Source organism: Schistocerca americana, chromosome 2 (assembly GCF_021461395.2).
Source record: "Schistocerca americana isolate TAMUIC-IGC-003095 chromosome 2, iqSchAmer2.1, whole genome shotgun sequence".
Classification (NCBI taxonomy): domain Eukaryota; kingdom Metazoa; phylum Arthropoda; class Insecta; order Orthoptera; family Acrididae; genus Schistocerca; species Schistocerca americana.
The window spans coordinates 462,824,258-462,849,104 of record NC_060120.1 but is presented as its reverse complement, the minus strand read 5'-3'; the positions used below and the strand labels follow the sequence as shown (position 1 = coordinate 462,849,104).

General features: G+C 38.8%; 1 protein-coding gene across 1 annotated transcript in view; it reads right to left on the bottom strand.

The window, feature by feature from the left end:
* The window catches only part of LOC124595712 (mitochondrial chaperone BCS1), a 42,788-nt gene extending 29,327 nt beyond the window's left edge, over positions 1 to 13,461 (bottom strand). Inside the window, exons 1-3 of the mRNA XM_047134577.1 lie at positions 13,020 to 13,461; positions 12,525 to 12,664; positions 3,349 to 3,543 (exon numbers count right to left, since the gene is read on the bottom strand). Coding sequence (XP_046990533.1) covers positions 3,349 to 3,543; positions 12,525 to 12,664; positions 13,020 to 13,342 — 658 coding nt within the window. The 5' untranslated portion in view covers positions 13,343 to 13,461. The remainder of the gene's footprint in view (positions 1 to 3,348; positions 3,544 to 12,524; positions 12,665 to 13,019) is intronic.
* Positions 13,462 to 24,847: the final 11,386 nt, after the last annotated feature.

Here is a 24,847-nt window from a genome sequence, read left to right as displayed (position 1 = left end):
CAGGCCTCGACTTAAGAACAGAAACATAATCTGGCACTCAATTACACATGAGATAGAAATTGAAGCTGCATGCGAGTTTGACTGGGCAAGACTCAGTGTCAGGGACGGGCATAAAATGGTAACTGGATCCTCCAATCACTCACCAGACTCATCTCCTGATGTTACTGAAAACTTTAGAGAAAACCTCAGTTTACTTGTATGGAAGTTCCCAATCATACAGTTATCATAGGTGGAGACTTTGGAGATTAAATTCAAGGTTATCAGTGTGGAGATTTTAATCATCCACCAATGAACTGGGAAAATTACTGTTTCATTAGTGGTGGGTGTGATAAAGTATCCTGTGAAACATAAACTAAATGACTTCAATGAAAACTACCTAGAACATGCAGTTTGGAACCCCAATCATGATGTAAATATATTTGATCTAATGGCAACAAATAGACCTGACCTCTTTGAGGATGTTCACATAGAAACTGGTATCAGCGACCCTGATGTGATGTGGCAGCAATGATTACAGAAGTGCATAGGTAAATAAAACAAGCAAAAAGATATATATGTTCAGTAAACTAGATAAAAAGTCATTAGTGTCATATCTCAACGAGGAACTTAAAACTTTCAGCAGAAGACAGAGGCATGTAGAGGAACTGTGGCTCAAGTATAAAAGAACAGTTCATAATGGAAGGGACCTTATATGGTAGACAGTCACTGTAAAGAAAGAGAGCCTACTGCATAATAGATGAAAAATAAACCATAGAACTCTAGACAGAATGAAACACATTTGGGTGTCAAGGGAGCAGTGAGTGAAACCTTGAATGACTACATAGCACAATACTGTCAAATGATATTTCACAAAATCCAAAGAAATTCTGGTTGTACATAAAGGATGTTAGTGGCACCAAAGTTACTGAGACAGGAATTGAAATATATGGTAGCAAAGCAAAAGCTGAAATGCTTAACTCTGTTTTCAAATCTGCCTTAGAATTACTGTACCACTAAAATGATGAGTGAAAAAGAGTTAGTGTCAGTGGTGCTGAGAGACAGTTGAAATTGTTAAAACTGAACAAAGCTCTGGGGCTTGATGGATTACTGTGAGGGAGGGAGAAGGTGTGTGTGTGTGTGTGTGTGTGGGGGGGGGGGGGGGGGCGGCCAATGCTCGTCCTCAGAATCTAAATTACTTGTAATACAAGTATATCAAAATCCACCTATCAGTAGTAGGAATTTAATTTATGATGCACTAAATTACAACACTTAAAATTAATAAAAATGCTAAACTGCTAGTGAAGCTTTCCACTCACAGCTCATTGATTTACTCTTCCCCAACATTTAATAGTATCCTGAAATTTTTTACACGGTCCTCATCAGTGTGGATGGGGGACAGAGCTCCAGCCAAACCGAGGTCGCCCTTACGTCCACATATACACACATTTAGTTAAAACATACTGCATCAAAAGTGGTATACTACAAGCACCACACAATGACAGATCTTCCTGCTGAAGGAGGGAACTATATCAATGGACAGTGTCCCCATTATTTGCACATGGTGAGCATCACTTCCATCAGTCTGGTTTGCATTAGGTCTGCCATGCCTGGGGGGTCAATTTGATTGACCACTGAATGAGATTTTCACTCTGCAGCGGAGTGTGCGCTGATATGAAACTTCCTGGCAGATTAAGACTGTGTGCTCGACCGAGACTCGAACTTGGGACCTTTGCCTTTCGCACGTAAGTGCTCTACCATTTGAGCTACCCAAGCACGACGGTCCGGCACACAGTTTTAATCTGCCAGGAAGTTTCGTATCAGTGCACACTCCGCTGCAGAGTGAAAATCTCATTCTGGAAACATCCCCCGAGGCTGTGGCTAAGCCATGTCTCCGCAATATCCTCTCTTCCAGGAGTGCTAGTTCTGCAAGGTTAGCAAGAGAGCTTCTGTAAAGTTTGGAAGGTAGGAGACGAGGTACTGGCAGAAGCAGGGCTGTGAGGACGGGGCGAGAGTCATGCTTGGGTAGCTCAGACTGTAGAGCACTTGCCCGTGAAAGGCAAAGGTCCCGAGTTCGAGTCTCGGTCCGGCACACAGTTTTAATCTGATTGACCACTGTTTGTTTACCACTTTGAACCATTTATTCTCCCACTAATGTGTGTGTCTTCTATCAGACAATGAGGTGATAGTGTGCTGGGGGACTGCACACTGAATTACACCACTTCTACATCCTTATTTGGCCACTTCGTTTGTTGCATCATTTCCCTGTATCCCCAGGTGTCCCAGTACCCAGTATCCCCATCTCTTTGCCTTCATTTTGCATCTCATGTAGGATTGTATGGATGGTTTGAATAACATTTTCTCTACTGGGAAGATTTGTTGTACGGCACTGAGTCAGAGCAGATTAGAAACTTTCTGCTGTGATGATTTCATTCCTACTCCAGTGCCTTCTGGACTCTGTATATTTCTGGATCATAATTTGTTAACTATTCCTGAAGGTGAACTGTTAAAACCCTATGAGGAATAACTGCTGAACAGCTGAGTGCATTCCCCTGCTATGACCTATTCATATTATGTGACCATAAAATCTTAGTAAATTCTTAAAAGTAAAGAGAAACTTTTAAAAACGTTATCTTGATTTCAATATTTGCAATTTTTCAAGCTTAAAAAACATCAGCTCTTTGGGCCTCTGAACGCAACAAGGCAGCAGCTTTTACCATCCTTGGCTGCTTATGCTGAGGACTGACGCATGAAACAGTCTTTAGCACACAGCCTGAACAACTGGAATGCACGTGGCCGATCACTGTACTGTAAAGAAGTGTCTACACTGCTAATTTGGATTAGACAAGGTGTCATACATTCTGACAAGGTGTCATACGTTATCTGTAAATGGTTACAGTGACAGTATAGAAACGGTAACACGAAGGGCATCTGTTAGAAGAAAAAACTGCTCGATTTCTAATCATCACATGTGGAACATTGAAAATAGGATAGCATGAAGAAGAAAAATACGAGAAAGTAAAATTACATACTAATTACTTAAGCATATACGCGCACAACTAAATTCTGTAATTCTAAAAAAAGCTGAGGGGGTGAGGTCAGTGGAGGGGGGGGGGGGGGGGGAGGGGGAGAGCCACGGGGGTGGCGGGAGAAAGAGGGGGTGAGAGAGGGGGGAGGATCTGAGGGAGGGGGAGAGGGAGAGACATAGATATTTGGGGGGAGGGCTGCAGAATGCTGCTTTTCTGGTATTGCTGGTGTGGTAAATATAATTAAGAACAAAAATCTCAGTTACCAAACAAAAAGAACATGTGCAAAGTCTGTAAGTTATAAACAATTAACCACATACACAGGTTATGCCAGTCAACTTCTCACCTCGGCTTCCATACCATGATGGATTTCCAATGAAATCTTTCACATCGTTGAGTATTCTTTCTGCTATTCCAGTATCTAGAACTACAGAACTCAGCGGTCTTTTTTTCCGTGGATGCCCAAACTGCCGCCACTCAGCTCCCATAGCAGTGTACATAATAGTTTTCCCTTCATGCTGTCTGAGAGCCATCTGCCTAGCTGGACAAAAACTGGATTAAGGAAATTGCACATTAATGAAACATTTGTTATCTCACCAAGAAATACGTACTCCATGATGTGGATACACAACAGACTATAGTATACAAACTTTTTCAGAGACTGAATAATGCTGGCTGTACAGTATATTTACTGTAATATCTAATTTATCAGCTATCAATAAGCTTATTAATATCAGCCTTCCTCCTGCCTTTTGCTTTTTAATAAAGGGTGTATATTTATAATAGCCACTCAAAAGTTTTAAGAATGACTGAATTTGGTTACACTGAAACCGTCGAACTTAAGTCTTAAATGCTGTCATTCTCCTTTGGTTAACTTTTTAAAATTAAACTTGTGGTGATAGAGTGATTTATGGCACATACATATGAAATTCTTAGACACACTACGGGAAAAGAGAGAGAGAGAGAGAGAGAGAGAGAGAGAGAGAGAGAGAGAGAGAGAGAGTGTGTGTGTGTGTGTGTGTGTGTGTGTGTGTGTGTGTGTGTGTGTGTGTGTGTCGGGGGGGGGGGGGGGGGGGGGGGGTGATTATTGGGTACATAAACACAACTACGTAATGTACAAAACACAGGCTATGCACCCACTAATAATGCCACACCTCCCCTCTGTGTTATGTGGTCTCAATAATTTGACAGTATTAATATTTTTGAAAGTGATGACAAGATCGTCTTCGCCCAAAACCTCGTGTTCCAATATTTCCACGGAAGTCATGATACTCTGCTAAAATAAGGATGACTGTACAATGTCCCAGTAACTGTATTAGTTTTATAATTGATTAGGTGACTTGATACAATTACAGGGCAAATCTGATGGGTTGTAAATATTTTCAACAACTGCCACATGGCAACATTTCTGATAAAGGCATGTGAGTTCAGCACATAATCTAATCAATACTTGTAATTTTAAAAATGTATGACTATTGGGAGTAATGGCAGGGTATCATCTGAGAATCACTACAGAATTTCATTACTCTTCAATAACTCACAATCAAACTGCAACCTTCCAACCTAACTTGGACCTCAGGCTACGTTACAGATTAGTCAGTCACCACAAACAACTGGTCTGTTCCAAAATCTAATATAGACATTAAAAAAAAAAAAAAAAAAAAAAAAAAAAAAAAAAAAAAAAAAAAAATATATATATATATATATATATATATATATATATATTGTCAGTGTTCTCTTTCTGCCTGTGCATGTATGTCACTGACCCCCCCCCCCCCTCTCCCTCCATCAATAATTTAAAAAACCATGGAAATCTATCACTGTCAGCCACATAATTTAAATGACACCATTCTTATTCAATAATTTTCACAATTTCGAAGTGGCCTTAGACTATGATTTTTAGCATTTGGGAATTACTTTAAATCCAATGCAACAGGTTTTTCACTCCTAAGGCAAATCCATCCAAACATGAAAGAAATTATTTTGAAGATAGGAGTGTCTATACATCCATCAAAAGCCACTAGCAGATAAAACACTTGTTTACAGAAAAAGAATGTCCTGGTGCACCTGCTCTCCATATTTAGTGACCTTTGGGGACAGGATTGAGAACCATTTCTTCATTTTACAAAGTTTTGCAGTCTAAGAATAACATGCCATCTAACTCACAAACAGAAAGTTTACGTTCTGAAGTTTGATGGAAAGCATGTTTTCGGTACAAAGTAAAAATTTAACATGAGCATTATGGCTATAGTACATTGGATGAGAGTAGATCCCTGGCCAGCTAGCAATACTGGTGTCAGCTTTCAATTGTGAAGCATAAACTGCTGCTGGGGAAAACAGTTGTCATCTACAGAACTGTGATGACACTGAGATATGGTCGTAGAGAGACCTACAAAACCACTTTTCATGATTGTCTATCAAAATCAAGGGAAGTGGCCACACCAAACCCACTGCAATGGAACTGTCAAAGGTCTTTTCTCATTGACTCTACTGTACAGTGACAATATACTGCACCAAAAGTGGCATTAATGCATACGTGTCTTTACTTTTGATGTACATCCTTATGTAAAAAAGGATGATATGTATTCTGTTGTAAGTAAAAATATAACAACAATCAAATTTTGAGGAGGGTTAGTAACAAAAATATGACACAATCATCAACATGATATTGAAATAAACTGCTGAATGATGTGCCCCTCTTCATTTCTCCATGCCATTACATACATGCCATGCTGCCCATGCATGCTGTCAATCCAGCTTCCGTAAGAACATCATTTTCACCTTTTCTAAATTCTAAGAATCTGTCAACTAACTTCCTTGGTCCACCTTCAACTTATTCACCTGGATAAGTGTTCCACTTAAACAAATATTAATTCTGTTAGTCTTAACTGTATCTTCCAATCCAGTCTGCTCCCTGATAAATTTGACTGTTTTCCTGTCTCCCTTGACATAACAGAAATCCTTCTAAAGCTCAGTGAGAAGTCCTCACTTTAAAATGATTTGTGCATTAATACCCAACATCTCACTGCAGTAGGTCAAAACTGGTAATATGCACTGATTACAAGCTTTAATTTCAGCTCAGAAGCATAGTTTTAAATCCTCTGTTAAATTTACCAAAACAACTCTAGGCTTTATTTCTTTTGACATCCAAATTATTGGTCTCAATGAAATAACTCAGTAACTGGTTAAACATGTTTTTTATTAATTTGTACTATTTTTTGTTTGATCATAGTACACTATTTTTATCTTTTCCTAACTGACTTTCAAGCCTACTTTCAAATTTGTTCTATTAAGTTCCTGTGAAATTTATCTGCACTACAAGCAAATACACTGCCATGAGCGTATTGCATGTTGTTCAGCGATGTTGCATTAAGATGTATCCTTTTGGTTGCACAGTTTCAGAACCTGGAAATTTTCTCTGATAAAAACTTTGGAGATATGGTATCTCCTTGCCAGGCTACCTGTTCTCATAGAGTCCACTGGAAATTGTAGCATTTATGTGTATTTGGGTGAACTTAAGTGTTTGTTATATAGTGGTTTTTACCACTAACATAAAGACGTATTGGTGTGTGACAAGTACCTGAAAGTCGACATGTGAGAAGAGGATATTTTGGAGCACACTCTTGTAAATTTTGATATCAGAAAAAGTTGTTGGATGTGGCGTTATCTGTAAAAGGTTGTTGTGTATGTTGTTTGTTTGATGGACCTGACATTGTAGTTAACAGCCATATGTCGATGGAGGAGATGACATGCTGAGTACCATAACTTCACTTCAGTGTTAGACTGTGTTGGTGGGACATATTGGAAGCAAATGATGAGGAAAACCTATCAAAATTAATAAAATAGCTCCTTTTCATAGCAGCAAAGTTTTTATGTAGTGCTATTATAAAGAAAATTTGTGAACCTGGCCAAAATGTGTAGGCTGACGATCGACGATAATGTTTATTTAGCTTGTTATTTTTGATATTTCTCATTCATGTGGTTTTGTACCCACAAAACAGGTGTTGGTGATGATCCAGTTATCGACTGGTTGGGATGGTGAGAAGGGAAGTGCTATATTTTTACCTGTTTCCTTTTTTTTAGTGTTTATTTTGAAATGAGTATTTTTTATTCTCTTAACATAATTTTAGTTTCTTCTGTTGTAGGAAGGTAGGTATGGTTGTTGGAAGGGCTATTATTTGGCTGCGGCAGCAGTGGTGGTGACGGTGGTTCTAGTGGTGGTAGGTTGGTTGGTTCAGGGGAGGAGATCAAACAGCGAGGTTATCGGTACAATCAGATTATGGAAGGATGGGGAAGGAAGTTGGCCATGATCTTTCAAAGGAACCATACCGGCATTTGTCGGAAGCAATTTAAGGAAATCATGGAAAATCTAAATCAGGATGGCGGGATGCAGGTCTGAATGGTCGTGGTGGTGGTGGGGGGCAACAGGGTTAGTAAGGGTTGCTGTTTGAGAGAAAGTCATGGTTAGGTATATTTTTTCGTTGTATTCATTTTTGCTATTGTTTACTTTGTATACTGAATAGTGTTTTTATTAACTGTCTTTCCCAATAGTCTAGATTTTTTGCACTACATTTTTATTTACAGAAAAGTATCCTGTGAGGATGTGTTTTTGGATTTTTGTTATAAATATATTGATGTATGTTTAGTGAATGTAATGGATTTAACTTCATTTAAATAGGTAAACTGAAGTTAAAGATATAATCATATTGGCACGTTATTTGGTTTCTTTGAGAATATTGTTTCTGGCATTATGGAAGTGTCTGCTTCCACCCATCTGCTTTGACCCACGATGTCATCCACATGGCGGAAGTGCCTACTTTCAGCATATACAAAATGGCAATGATGTAGCACTACATACACATGCCACCAAACATGAACAAAAATAAAAATGACACAAGAATGCCTCACCCTAACAATAAAATGAAACTCAGAGGACAACTGCAGGAAATGGGGTTTATGGCAGGGACAAACTAAACTATACAAAACACTGCACCATCCCAAAACAATATTCATACTACAGCCCAGGATACCAAAAAACCACCATTTGTAACTCCAGAAAGTAGAATCAGTGACTTCTATAGATCAAAACCTACTAGCAAAAAAAAAAAAAAAAAAAAAACTACAAACGTCACAAACCTACGTAACTCACAAAACAGCTCCAAAATCCAAAACCCCCATATTCTTGAGATCAATCAAAACAAAAAACAAATATCATAAACATAAAACAGACAAAGCATCACAATTACTAAATTACTATAGAATAAAATCAAAACCAAAATTACTTACCAACAAAAGCCTGCAACAAAATCACCTAGGTTGGCCAACACACACAATAAACCCATGTTACCATAGTGATAACCAAGATTCAAATGAACCCAAGACCACATCAACATCTACCACCAGAGGGCGCCATCAAATACAACAGCATGAGATCCACAAACACGAACAAATTCAAGAAGTGCCACAGTGACATCTCACACTACAACACCATTACATCACAGGTCAAAGCAGACAGGTGGAATTGAATGCTTCCAATGACCCTAGTTTCCCTTCCAATAGCTGGTGGGTACTGCGGCATGTATTTCAAACACATAGAGTAAGCAAATATAATGATATCAGTCTTATGTCTCAATTCACTTGCTATGTTTTGAATGTTGCTGATTCATGTTTGGCTGCTATTGTGAAATTATTCTTCTACGTATAGACCAAGTGCAAATAATGATACCAATCATATGTCATAATAGGTTTCCATGTTTAGGATATTATTGTTTTTGTGGTTGATGACTACTGAGAACACATTTTGCTATACACACCTAAAATGAATATGTGAAGTGAAATATGGCGTGTAACACTATTGTGAAAAGGAAAGTTGTTACTTACCATATAGCGAAGATGCCGAGTCGCAGAAGGCACAACAAAAAGACTGTCACAGATATAGCTTTCGGCCAGAAATGTCTTCGCCAAAAACACACACACACACACACACACACACACACACACACACACACACACACACACGCGCGCGCGACTGCAGTCTGAAGCAACTGAGGTCTGAGACTGCTATATTTGTGACAGCCTTTTTGTTGTGCCTATCTGCGACTCAGCATCTCCACTATATGGTGAGTGGCAATTTTCATGGAAATACGGAAGCATCCGATCCCGCTCGTCTGCTTTGACCCATGATGTCACAAATATGGTGGAAACGACCATAAACCACGATTCCAATATGGTGCAAATAAAGTCATTACGTACACACTAAGAGGACAAAAATACATCGAAAAACAAACAAACACACACACACACACACACACACACACACACACACACTTTCCACAAAAAGCCTAATGACACTAACGGGACAAGCGTGGGAAATGGGGGGGGGGGGGGGGGGAGGGTTGCGTGGGGACAAACTAAATATAAACAAATAAATCTAAAAACAAAGATAATATAAATTACCAAACGAAAGCATTGGTATGTTGATAGAGACACAAACAAACACAAACACACACACAAAATTCAAGCTTTTGCAACCCATAGTTGCTTCATCAGGAAAGAGGGAAGGAGAGGGAAAGACGAAAGGATGTGGGTTTTAAGGGTAAGGAGTCATTCCAATCCCGGCAGCGGAAAGACTAACCTTAGGGGGAAAAAAAGGACAGGTATACACTCGCGCGCACACACACACATATCCATCCGCACATATACAGACACAAGCAGACATGCTTTCCGCTCCCGGGATTGGAATGACTCCTTACCCTCTCCCTTAAAACCCACATCCTTTCGTCTTTCCCTCTCCTTCCCTCTTTCCTGATGAAGCAACTGTGGGTTGCGAAAGCTTGAATTTTGTGTGTGTGTTTGTGTCTCTATCAACATACCAACGCTTTCGTTTGGTAAGTTACATCATCTTTGTTTTTAGATATAATTTTCCCGCGTGGAATATTTCCCTCTATTATATAAATATAAACAAATTTAGACACAAAATACTCAACCAAAAGAAAGACCCGACCCACCCACACCTCAACCCCCCTCCCCCAATCAACCCAACCTCCCCCCAAAATAAAAAACCCACAAACAAAAACCAAATGCAACATAAAAATATCTCAATCACACTCTACAACTCAACAAAAACTTCAAAAAAATATATCGTCCACAACTAAACACAAACCAACACACTCCCCTTCACAAACACTTAACACGAAATAAACCACCCACCCCACCCTGAGCCGCAGCCACCCACCCACCTACCCAGACCACCCTAACCAATCACTTTCGGCCTATACGTTTTACTGACAGCCGTTAAGAAAACCCAAAAAACACAATAGCCCTCAGGGACACTCTTCTGCCAACAGTACTCATCTAAATGAGATTCAAGGCTGGAAGAGCGCCTCGTCCCCCTCCCAAGAACTGACTTAACAGCCCCCCACATCCCTTCTATTGTATTGGTGCAAGCCCCCGTCTCTTAATTTTTGAACTCTAAGATATGGTTAACTACTAAATGATGGAATCCCCTCTCACCCAACCCCCTATACGAAGAAAATGCATCTGAAACTACTGTAGACCCCGGTTCTATGTACTCCTCAATTAACCCCACTAATTCGGCCTTAGACCTCCCTTCCACAACCCTAAAAACACAATCAGAACACCCACCCCCCGGAACAACAGCCCCCCCACACTCAGAGACCAACCACAGACTTACCCCTCCCATACTTCCTTTTCCCAAACTGTGACTCATCCACCTCCACAACAACCCCATGCCCCCCCCCCCCCACAGCTTACCCCTGTACTTAATGAACTCTGAACACACTTCACGGCAAAAAGAAAACCAATCAAGCACACTCCTCTCACTCACACCAGTCTCATGCACACAAAAACAGTGTGGGGATCTATAACAAAAGTAATAAGTCACTAGTACACTCTCGCACATGCCCAACCTAGACCACATGCCCAACCTAGACTTCTCGAACCAAGTACCGCGCCGTATGGAACGCCAAATGTCGTCTTTCCAACAGCGTCACATATAACAGTCCCTGGTCTGAGAGGCCGGAACTTTAGCCAACTTCATTTCTTCGCCACAAATACAGCATTTGACAACCTCGGCAATTAAACCGAAAAGCTGCAAACTGATTAAATTTAATAAAAATACCACACAACGTACAGCGAACAACACTAAATTAACCTTCACACAAAACCACAAAATCGTTAACTCACTGAAACGAATTCCACTACAAACACACTCTAACAATACTGGATAATGAGCAACAGCAAACTGAGCCCATTACACCATAGAAACGAAAACCCTGAACATACCACCAGAGGGAACAACAAACCACAACACGATGACATCTACAAACACGCCACACTCACAAACCAAACTCCGCGCCGTCATGACATCACACACCACAACACCCTTACGTCACGGGTCAAAGCTGACGCGTGGTATCGGACACTTCTGTCGACCATTTTCATTTTCAAAATATTGTTACGCTCCATCCCGGATTTTCCATTGTTCGAAATAAGACATGAACAACAACTAAGGACAAACGCTACAGGCAATGCGGTGTGAAACTATAGTGGGGCTGGAGAGAGATGTACTATCAAGCAGAAACTAATCATAGAGGATTTTAGTACTGTAATTATTACAATTCACTACTGCAAAACAAATTGCATATTTTTTAAAATTAAGAACCTAACTTTATATACGCAATATGATAGGTTAAACTAATATGGGTTCCTACATTAGGTGATACACCAGTGAATGCTTTTGCTCTAATACTAGGATTAGGGAACCACAGAAAGAATATCACCAGAGCTATAAACAATATAACAATTACAAGGTTTTTTTCTAATTTTAACACAGAAATGGATCAAGAAAGAAAACATGCATTTTTACTGATGAGTTGGAAAATGTATTGCATAGGCCTATGTCAATATAATGAAACTTATGCAGTTAATATTCATCAGGTTACCCTCCATTCAGAGGCTGTTGCATGCAGTGACCGTTATTTTGATTTGTAAATAATAGATTTCAGCTATCAGTCGTCCTTTGGAATCTTTATTGGCAGATCTAAATTTCGGCTAGCAACTAGCCATTCTCAATGCACTATCCTTTTTATTTTTTTGGTCAATGCATGTAATGCCTGTCTGGCTTTGAACACAGTTCATGGAATACTCAACTGTGATTCCATTAACTGTGTACAAAGCCAACCAACAGGCATTACATGCATTGACCAAAAAAATAAAAAGGATAGTGCATTGAGAATGGCTAGTTGCTAGCCGAAATCTAGATCTGCCAATAAATATTCCAAAGGACGATTGATAGCTGAAATTTATTATTTAAAAGTTAATATTTACTTTAATACAATTGTAAAAATTATCTGTTTCCTTATTTTACTTACAACTTTGATACATGAATTTAGTGTATGAAGGCATGAGCAGGTATATATCTGTACATAAAGATTCTATGTATTACCTGAAGCATATGACTAATTTCAACATAAAAGCTGTTACTGGATCCTTAAGACTCACCGTCTTCCAGAATACTGAAGAACATGCCTTTATTTTTTCCAAATGCTGTGAGTGTAACTGTTTCCCAAGGTATGCCCATATGCAGGTCAAGAGTTTGTTGCTCTCTTGTTCTTTCTACTCTGATCCAGTTTCCTTGGTATCTAACAGAAACAAGGCAAGGAAATAAAGCAATGAATTGTGTGTATCCATCAGATCAGCGAAACAAAACAAAAATCAAAGTACGCCTAATAAACTCGCATTATGTAAATAATAAGTAATGGTATTGCCAACAAATGAAAAAAAATCTCAGTGCTCTGATTTCTGCATAGGAAGTGCCTCTGTTGTTGGTGATTTATTAGGTATATACAAAGTAAGAATCTGAAGTTAACCTGTTTCTTTACTGAACTTGCCTATCCACTGGCAGATCTTGGACGATATATTTAGTTACTTACATGTTCCATTGATCATCTAATGATGTTAAACGAGTCAGTTTAGGGTGCAAGCTTCTGAACTCACCTGAATAAGTGTGTTCCAACACTGGGTATAAAATCGTACTTGGTTCTAACCTGACCTGTATCTTTTTGTTCGAAACTAGTTTCCACACTTAAATGCTGGGTTTGTCTAGCGCCTTTTTCTGTTATCCACTGGAGCAGCCACTGGTAACTTTTATCACGACACGGAACTTCCAACGTTATCATATAATGACGCCGAAATAAAATCATACCTCCCTGAAGCACCTTCCTTAGTACCGCGGCACTTGCTCCCACCCCAAACAAACCGAAACCAGCCCCAAAATATGGATTATCGGATAACCCTGACAACAACTCTGTTAAAGTCATGATCAGAACTTCTTCAGATTCAAATATTTCACAAAAACACGTTCTCAACAAGTAAAACACCACGCATCAAAATCTTAACCTATACCTCACTCATCACTAGAAACAAGCATCGGCTATCGATGTCGATTGTCGATCACTAGAAACCTTACCGGTCCACTGGAGTTCCTGATATTTTTCACAACTCCCTTTGTTAAAAAGTATCAAAATTTATATCTGTTCACTATTGGTACCATAAATCATGGCTTAATATATTGCTTGTACTATATGCTCGACTGAAGACAACATTGAGACTATTACATGCAAGTAGAAACTGAGCGCAGATTTTAAACATCACAGAACGGGAAAATACAAATTCATAAGTCACGGACGATACAAAGTGTAATAAAACATTTCTCTAAAAATTATCTACAACTGATGTTTCGGAGAGCTACCCATCGTGGAAACAGACAGAAAAAGAACTGATCACATTGTGGATGTTCTCTTAGAAATTTAGGCCAGTGACTATAATGTAGTTGCAGCAACAATGATCGCCAAGATAAAAGGAAAATTTGACGTTCTGTCGACGATGAGATCATTTGGGTGGAACTCGAAGCGGGGAAGTAAGTCAACTATGCGTGCCCTTTTCAGTGGAACCATCCCGCCTTTGCCTCAAGCAATTTAGGAAACCCACGGAAAACGTAAGCCTGGCTGGGTATACTGGTTATTTGTAACGTCGTCTTCTGCAGTGACAGGCTAGCTCACTTGGTGTCACCAATAAGTAAAGAGCTACAAAACAACCAAAAAACTAAAACATACTCCCAGTTAAATGGAGAAGTCATTTAATTTGGCCAAAGATCGTATAGAGGAACTATGTGTCATATTGAAGGGAACAGTTGATGATGCTCTAGCAAAATATATTCTAATACAATAATTAAAGATGGCAGAGAAGCTGTTGGTACAAAAACAGTATCAGGAGTTTCTTAATGAACAACGCTCACTGCACAATTGGTACACAACAAAGCACACATCCACGGACGTTATTTGAAACACTCTTCATTGCTGAAAGGACAATGTGTGAAGTCTTCAATAAATAATAAAGCAGTAAACGTCGCGGGGTCTTTTCAAAACACGTAAGAGGTATTGGTTGTACGTGAGATCTGCCAGTGGAGGAAAAATTGATAGCCTAGAAATGGAAGTAAAGCAAATGACGGTTTAACGTCGACTAGGTCATCAGAGGCACAAAATTGCCTCGAACTGGACAAGGACAGAGAAGGAAAGCAATCACGTGTACACGTGAAATTCATCCTAGACAAACGTACAGCTTTGCAATCACCTTTATAGATTTAGGAAAACCACAAAAAAACTTAATCTGGTTGGTGCAACGGGCATTTGGATTGCCTTTTGCAAGTGCAGAGCTGTAACAGTTTCATCGCCTAACCTGGTACAAAAATTAATGCCCGGACTTTTGTTGAGGAATGACTGATCGATATAAATACTTGCAGAAAATAACACGACATACTGAATTCCTTGTTTGAAATCAAGAAGTGCTCCTTTATTAAATTCTTATAGCGTTGCTGAGATGAACAGCATAGTATTCAGTACTAATGATGTCCGCCTCTGTAGCGTAGCCGTAGCGTTTCCGCCTACTACGCAAGGGGCCTGGGTTAGATTCCCACCACGAGACTGGGTGTCGTGTGTCCTTCATCATCATTGACCCGCAAGTCGCCAAAGTGGCGTCAACTAAAGAGGATTTGCAGTACAGCGGCCGAAATCCTCCGCTTGGGGCCTCCCAGCCAACAATGCCATAAAATCATTTCATTTCAGTACTAATGGTGTTGAAAAACAGCTGAAATTATGAAAGCTCAACTCGTCCCCAGTGCCCTACATGATCCTTGTCAGGTTCTATACGTAATTTGTTAGTCATTAAATTCCTTTCTTGAGTGTAGTTTATCAAATGTCACTTGAGGAGAAATTTATTTCTTCTGACTGGAAAGAAAATGTGGCAGATCTATCTAATTACTACCCAGTATTGCTCATCTCCGTTCTGAGTTTCATGCTAAGTATCTGGAATAAACTAACTTGTCACATGGCAACCAAAAATGGATTATGTAAGAATTAATTATGTGAACCCAAGTCACATTTCTTGCAGATGATATCTTCAGCAACATTGATATAGGTAACTAGGTAAATGTAGTCTCCCTAGGCTTTGGTGAGCTTTTAATTTAATACATCACAAGTACCCAGTAAGGAACATCTAACGATGATTGTGATTGAGTTGAAAATTTCTTGATGGCAGAATGCAGAATGTATAATGAAGCCAACTACAACTACATGGCAGTAGCTCATATGCCCCAGTGAAGTGTGATGGGACCATTACTATTCATTTTATGCAGTATTGTAATTATACTATAAAGTGTCACATTGGATGAGTGAGTGAAGTTTTTAATGGTGATTTAATTTGTATATGTCTTGATTAAAAGCAGTGAAGGTTAACAAATAAATCAATAATTATACCCTGTTAATCACTTAGTTAAACATTTCATAAATAATTTGTTTGATATTAATCGTATATATATAAATATAAATATAAATATAAATATATATATATATATATATATATATATATATATATATATATATCGATAAATGTCACACAAATGATCTGTAGAATACTTAACTAAGTGAGTTATCTTGTACCCTGGAGTCCAACTAATCATTGATTTATTTATTAACCTTTGCAGCTTTTAATCTAGACACATACAGACTAAATCACCATTAAAAACTTCGCTGACACATCCAGCATGACACTTTCTCCTTTCTCATATAATTACAATACTGCATATATATATATATATATATATATATATATATATATATATATATATATATATATCCATTATGGGGGATAACTTGCAATATATATAAAAGGGGATAACTTGGGATAAAGATGAGATACAGCAAATTGGTTTAGATAAAATTTGTGGGTGGCATAGAGAATCATGCACTGTTACTAATGGCTGCGACCTGGAACGTAAGTTTCAAGATCATGTGGAGGTTAAAGTGATTTTTTAGCCGGCCGGTGTGGCCGTGCGGTTCTAAGCGCGTCAGTTTGGAACCGCGTGACCGCTACGGTCGCAGGTTCGAGTCCTGCCTCGGGCATGGATGTGTGTGATGTCCTTAGGTTAGTTAGGTTTAAGTAGTTCTAAGTTCTAGGGGACTGATGACCTCAGTAGTTAAGTCCCATAGTGCTCAGAGCCATTTCTGATTTTTTAAAATGGTAACTCTAATATCTGATTTCAGATTTGAAAAGAGCAATAAATTTGACATATAAAATGATACATTAATCAAGACCATGGCAAGGTTCAGTAAAGGTCAAATAAGAAGATATGTTTTTAGTCCTAGTAGGGATTAACTCGGAATAGAGGAGGGGTACAGCAAAATACTGTGTTAGATACAAATTCGAAGGAGGCATCTCGAGGAATGAGAGCAAAGTGGACCCACTTTACGACTTTTAAGTCAATGATCTGCGTTATATTAATGTTTGTTCTGTCTCACAAGTGTCAAAATAACATTTATAAATTGCGGTGTAGTCTTTTTTGCCAACAGACATTTTAATTAAACTTAAAATTCAGATCTGTCTTTGCTCTTTCCCAGTCTGACACGACAAATAGGGGTTCCCATGAAACAAAACTTTTGAATGATCTTCACTAATTGTCTCTGAGATCATAGTTATTGGTAATGATATGTGACCCCTTATGCCCCTTCCAGTTTGTATCTAACACTGTATCTTGCTGTATCTCTCCTCTATTCTGAGTTAATCCCTACTAGAACTAAAAACATATTTGCTTATTTGACCTTGCAATGGCCTTGAATAATGTATGAGTTTTTACATAAAATTTATTGCTAGTTTCAAATCTTAAATCAAATATTAGGGTTCCTATTCAAGAAAATTACTTTAACCCCCACATCACCTTGAAAATAATGTTAGAAGTCAGGGCCATTAATAGCAATATGTGACCCTCTTTGCCACCCACAACTTTTATCTAAAACATTTTCCTGTATCTCATCTATATCCCAAATTATCCTCTATTAGGGATTAAAATGGTCCAACCTCTAACTACAGGGTGGTTAGAAACAGTCTGAAAAGCTTGTAAGATTGTTGTAGGGGAGATTGTATTGAGAAATAAATGTTGAGGAAAAAATTAGATATGTTTCGCCATAACTGAGTTATTTAGCATCGAAATTAGCCAATCAGGTTGTAGTGCACACAAATTCCAGAGAAAGTGTTGCCAAATTTGTTCTTCATTTGGTTTTTTCAAACTGAACAAATACAGCTTTGCTCATCTAGCTTAAATTTACCACTAAAATGCACATTTTAACTGGTAATGAGCATTTGACCAAGTGGTAACTGACAGATCCACAGATGTCTGTACATTATTGAATTTTAAAGCATGCAGGTGCCTGAATTTGAGGGTGCCCTGATTGGCTACCTTCAATTCTAAATAACACTGAAATGGTGCAACATATCGACTTTTGTTCTTAACAATTATTCCTCAGCACAGCCCCCCAAGAACACCCTCACAAATTTTTCGGGCTGTTTCTGATCACTCTGTACATGAAATTATAATATGGAATAGCAATTACTAGAAATATATTATTTTAGTCTAGATTTGAAATCCCTTTTTGTACCTGTTAGATATTTTATTTTATTTATAAACTGACAAATGATTTTTGTGGCCACATATTGGATCCTTTTCCGAGTCACTGTCAGCTTTAATAACGAATAGTGTAATAATGATAATTTTTCATTCTGGTCATGTAGCTATGTACACCACTACTCTCCTCAAGTACTTACGAATTATGTACAGTGAATTTCATCAAGAAATGTACATATTATGTATGAGCAATTAAAATGTCTATCTCCCTGAAAAAGCATCTCCATGATAATTGTAAGTGAACATAACATACTATTCTTACTGCTCACTTGTGTTCAATTAATATTGTCTTTTGAAATGATAGGATATGCATAAAAGTATACCATAATGCATTAATAAGTGGATATTAGTTTGCTTGTTTCCAAAAGTAGTGACTTAATGAAGAGCGAAACTTTCTGAACCTAGTTGATTGAGCATCTTAGTAATATGTTTCTTCCAGCTGAAGGTTTCATCATCAGTATGTACATGCAAAATTTTTAACGTTCTACCTTACTTACTGACACCTGTTCATGTGCTACATTAATTGTTGGTGTACAATATTTGTTGCACAGAGCTGAATATGGTGTTTTTCTAATTAAGAGAGAGTCCATTCTGAAAGAACCACTTAATAATTCTTTGAAACTCTTTCTTAACAATTTGTTCTGTCGCTTGCTTTTAACAGGATTAATACTGTAATGGTGATCAATAACTTAAACTGATGAATAACAGAACATTTAAATGTGTGAAAGTATCTGAAATTAAAGCCGAATTGAATCTGAGCTTCCTATTTATTGCAAAGCGAAGTATTATGTGAAATTCATTTACTCAAATGTATATAAATCTAAGTAAGTCATGTTTCGAAAATCGTAAAATAAAAGTAGGGTTTGGCCTAGGGATATGAGATTCAACAGATACATATATGTCCTTTGTTTGGATGCATTTGTAAATAGTTGATCGACCTAATCCACTTAAGTCATCTATGACTCAGGTAGAGAGCTTACTGCTTTATCGTGACTGTGTGACCTGAAAGATAACAAGTGATCATGCTCTGATGTTGACACACATCACTCACCGCTTTTTCTGTGACGTCTATGACAGCCGAAGGAAATTGTAAGTACTGCGAATCTGCAAACTTTGTAGATAAATGGTTGCAGACATCTGAAGCTAAGTCATCTTGCGTTTAATCAAGACATCTGCTCATGATTTGGGAGACTAACAACACCAGTCAGATTGCAGAAATGGAGTAACAACACCATGAGTAATAGTAGCAGAGATAAAATGGTAAGATGACGAAAAATAAGAATAATAAGAAATATACACCTTCTTCACAGTATTTCAGCTCTTTTTCTTTTCGGTTTGGCACTCTCTTAGTTTGTGATGAGGCATCAAGACTGATTTTCATGCTAATTGGAGGAGAATGGTTGAGTTTCCCCAGAAACCATCAATGCTAGAACTTGGTTCTCATCTCACATTCCTTGATGCTCACACATTCCTTGATGTCTCTCAATCCTTTGTCTATATTGCAAAGATCTCTTGTAGAAGAGATTAAATTAACAAACGTTTGAGTTCTGCACATCCCAGGGAATCGTGATTATTTACCAGCAGCTTCAGTTGCAGCACAAGCTCTGTGCATTTCACACACCTTAGTTTTTATATACTTTTGTTTGGAAGGAAGCAACAATTTGTTTTTACTTGAATTTTATGCTTTAATTTTTTGTTTGTTATTATCGTTGCTAGCAATATGTTCACATGTAGCTTTCATGAGTAGTTATGGCTCAAGAATGGGTTGATTGCAGGGTCTTGATTGAAGTGTTTCATGCTGTTCACAGATTACTAAAAGGTATGTTGATAACCATCGACCAACTTCATATGGCCATTGAGAATTGAGCCAGTGGTGGAGTAAAGATCGATTCATGTTAGGCATCAATGTACCACCACATCATGTCATGTCACCTTACCATCATGTGAGCATCATGTCAGGGTGTATTCACACTTGATGTCACATCATTTCACATCAATTTGCTTAAACCCAGTACTGAATGGTCAAAGAGAAGTTACAACATATAATCCATTGCACAATAAATCCGATTATAGTGTCAGAAATGAGGAACTAGAAATGATAAAATTTATTAATGCCAAAAGCAAATTTCGTAACGTATGTTCATGATCAATTTTGAGTGGTAAAGTGTTAAGAACTGGAATAACATTTGAAAACTTCGAAATTTATCAGACAGCGGAAATATATACATACAAACACACCAAACAATATTTATAACAGAATAAATAGAGCGTGTTTACCTGATGTATTGGGTTTTTTCCTTATATAACGAATACCAAATTGAACAAACGTATTTTTCTCCTCCATTAAAACTGAGTTTTTCACTTAAAAATGTTGTTGTTGTTGTTGTTGTTGTGGCCTTCAGTCCTGAGACTGGTTTGATGCAGCTCTCCATGCTAACCTATCCTGTGCAAGCTCCTTCATCTCCCAGTACCTACTGCAACCTACATCATCCTGAATCTGCTTAGTGTATTCGTCTCTTTGTCTCCCTCTACGATTTTTACCCTCCACACTGCCCTCCAATGCTAAATTTGTGATCCCTTGATGCCTCAGGACATGTCCTACCAACCGATCCCCTCTTCTAGTCAAGTTGTGCCACAAACTCCTCTTCTCCCCAATCCTATTCAATACCTCCTCATTAGTTACGTGATCTACCCACCTAATCTTCAACATTCTTCTGTAGCACCACATTTCAAAAGCTTCTATTCTCTTCTTGTCCAAACTATTTATTGTCCATGTTTCACTTCCATACATGGCTACACTCCATACAAATACTTTCAGAAACGACTTCCTCACACTTAAATCTATACTCGATGTTAACAAATTTCTCTTCTTCAGAAACGCTTTCCTAGCCATTGCCGTCTACATTTTATATCCTCTCTACTTCGGCCATCAGTTATTTTGCTTCCCAAATAGCAAAACTCCTTTACTACTTTAAGTGTCTCATTTCCTGATCTAATTCCCTCAGCATCACCCGACTTAATTTGACTACATTCCATTATCCTCGTTTTGCTTTTGTTGATGTTCATCTTATATCCTCCTTTCAAGACACTGTCCATTCCGTTCAACTGCTCTTGCAAGTCCTTTGCTGTCTCTGACAGAATTACAATGTCATCGGCGAACCTCAAAGTTTTTATTTCTTCTCCCTGGATTTTAATACCTACTCCGAACTTTTCTTTTGTTTCCTTTACTGCTTGCTCAGTATACAGATTGAATAACACTGGGGGGAGGCTACAACCCTGTCTCACTCCCTTCCCAACCACTGCTTCCCTTTCATGTCCCTCAACTCTTATAACTGCCATCTGGTTTCTGTACAAATTGTAAATAGCCTTTTGCTCCCTGTATTTAATGATAACTGCTTCATCAACTTAGTTATTATGTAGACACAGAGTAGGCATCAGCTCTATTCTGTTACTCTAACAGCTAAATCATTTTTCGCTTGTAGATATCTGATCTCGCTTATGGAAGAACACTCAATGGAAAAAATATCGAAGTCATCATGGAACATTTGAAATTGGCCACGAAAACAAGACAAATGGTACAATAAAGATTAAGAAGGCACAAAACCACTCTATCTACTACTATAAGTTGAATGTGTGTGGCGAGAATAGATTAACTTTATATGTTAGCAGACGACAGCCCCATCAAAACTTTCTTCTACATCTTCATCTACATCTACATGATTACTCTGCAATTCACATTTAAGTGCTTGGCAGAGGGTTCATCGAACCACAATCATACTATCTCCCTACCATTCCACTCATGAACAGCGTGCGGGAAAAACGAACACCTAAACCTTTCTGTTCGAGCTCTGATTTCCCTTATTTTATTTTGATGATATTCCTACCTATGTAGGTTGGGCTCAACAAAATATTTTCGCATTCGAAAGAGAAAGTTGTTGATGAAATTTCGTAAATAGATCTCGCCACGACGAAAAACGTCTTTGTTTTAATGACTTCCATCCCAGCTGGCGTATCATATCTGTCACACCCTCTCCCCTATTACGTGATAATACAAAACGAGCTGCCCTTTTTTCCGCCGTTTCGATGTCCTCTGTCAATCCCACCTGGTAAGGATCCCACACTGCACAGCAATATTCTAACAAAGGACGAACGAGTATTGTGTAAGCTGTCTCTTTAGTGGACTTGTTGCATCTTGTAAGTGTCCTGCCAACGAAACGCAACCTTTGGCTCGCCTGCCCCACAATATTATCTGTGTGGTCTTTCAAACTGAAGTTGTTCGTAATTTTTACACCCAGGTACTTAGTTGAATTGACAGCCTTGAGTATTGTACTATATATCGAGTAATCGAATTCCAACGGATTTCTTTTGGAACTCATATGGATCATCTCACACTTTTCGTTATTTAGTGTCAACTGCCACCTGCCACACCATACAGCAATCTTATCTAAAGGGCTTTGCAGCTGATACTGGTCTTCGGATGACCTTACTAGATGGTAACAACCTAAGAGAACTGCTCAGATTGTCACCCACGTCATTTATATAGATCAGGAACAGCAGAGGTCCCAGGACGCTTCCCTGATGAACACCTGATATCACTTCAGTTTTACTCGATGATTTGCCGTCTATTAATACGAACTGCGACCTTCCTGACAGGAAATCACGAATCCAGTCGTACAACTGAGACGATACCCCATAGGCCCGCAGCTTGATTAGAAGTCGCTTGTGAGGAACGGTGTCAAAAGCTTTCCGGAAATCCAGAAATACGGAATCAACTTGAGATCCCCTGTCGATAGTGGCCATTACTTTGTGCAAATAAAGAGCTAGCTGCGTTGCACAAGAACGATTTTTTTCTGAAACCATACTGATTATGTATCAATAGATCGTTCCCTTCGAGGTGATTCATAATGTTTGAATACAGTATATGCTCCAAAACCCTACTGCAAACCGACGTCAATGACATAGATCTGTAGTTCGATGGATTACTCCTACTACCCTTCTTAAACACTGGTGCGACTTGCGCAAATTTCCAATCTGTAGGTACAGATCTATCGGTGAGCGAGCGGTTGTATATGATTGCTAAGTAGGGAGCTATTGTATCAGCGTAATCTGACAGGAACCTAATCGGTATATAATCTGGACCTGAAGGCTTGCTTGTATCAAGTGATTTGAGTTGCTTCGCAACCCCTAAGGTATCTACTTCTAAGAAACTCATGCTAGCAGCTGTTAGTGTTTCAAATTCTGGAATATTCCATTCGTCTTCCCTGGTGAAGGAATTTCGGAAAACTGCGTTCAGTAACTCCGCTTTAGCGGCACAGTCGTCGGTAACAGTACCATCGACACTGTGCAACGAAGGTATTGACTGCGTCTTGCCGCTTGTGTGCTTTACATACGACCAGAATTTCTTCAGATTTTCTACCAAATTTCGAGACAATGTTTCGTTGTGGAACCTATTAAAGGCATCTCGCATTGAAGTCCGTGCCAAATTTCGCGCGTCTGTAAATTTTAGCCAATCTTCGGGATTTCGCGTTCTTCTGAACTTCGCATGCTTTTTCCGTTGCCTCTGCAACAGCGTTCGGACCTGTTTTGTGTACCATGGGGGATCAGTTCCATCTCTTACCAATTTATGAGGTATGAATCTCTCAATTGCTGTTGCTACTATATCTTTGAATTTGAGCCACATCTCGTCTACATTCTTCCCGATAAACTTGATGGCGACGTAACATGACGTGAAGTAACATGTTAGTCCGTTGATGGTCTGCGTGAATGTCGCCACTTGAAATAAATTTTGAAATGTTTTGACATAACGTGACCTGATTTGTCATCAGACAAGTGTGAATTGGCTTTAACAGGGCAGTTTCCTGTTCCTATGAATGCACCGCAAAACTTAGCAGTTATTTCTATTGCAAACATGGTCTGCAGAGAACTTGAATCCATCACTAAGAAATAACCGTCAAGTGGTGTGTGGCGCATGTTCAGATTTGTAGCTGTTTCACAGGGAAGGCTGTATGTGGCAAATGGCTAAAAAGCTAACCTGATACTGCTAATGAATAGACTTAAGGTATTGTTTCTCACTAATAACAGAAATGGTCCTGATAGTCTTGTCTCTCTTGCTCAAGCTGCAGTCTCTCCTTTGTCAACACCTGGAAAACTACAGAGGTAAAAGAAGGGTCTGTTAGTTGGAGGTCACTCGAATGTTAAGTGAGTGATGGTTCCTCTTACAAAAATAGTATCATACTGGGTGGAAGATACCATCCACTGCTCATGTCTGCGCCAACTACATCTGTCACCAGGGATCTGAGACCAATCTTAAATTTTTCCAAAAACTTGTGGGAGCCTCATTCGGAAGCATAACTGTCTATTTCCAGCTGACCAGGATCCTCTGGTCTGGAGCCGAGTAGAGGATCTGGTTCAAAGACTTTGTTGGTTCTGTAATGAACATGGATGTGGATTCTTCAACCTGCCCTAAAGGGTGGAGTCATACTGGATGAACTTCGAACTTTCCAGTCCTATTCTGTGCCGAACTCTACCCATTTTTTGTTTAAGCCCTGTCCCACTTCTCATCCTGTACATCCTTGTTAATTTTCTACGTATATTGAGCAAGCAGTAAAGGAAACAAAAGAAAAATTTGGAGTAGGTATTAAAATCCATGGAGAAGAAATAAAAACTTTGAGGTTCGCCGATGACATTGTAAATCTGTCAGAGACAGCAAAGGACTTGGAAGAGCAGTTGAACGGAATGGATGGTGTCTTGAAGGGAGGATATAAGATGAACATCAACAAAAGCAAAACGAGGATAATGGAATGTAGTCGAG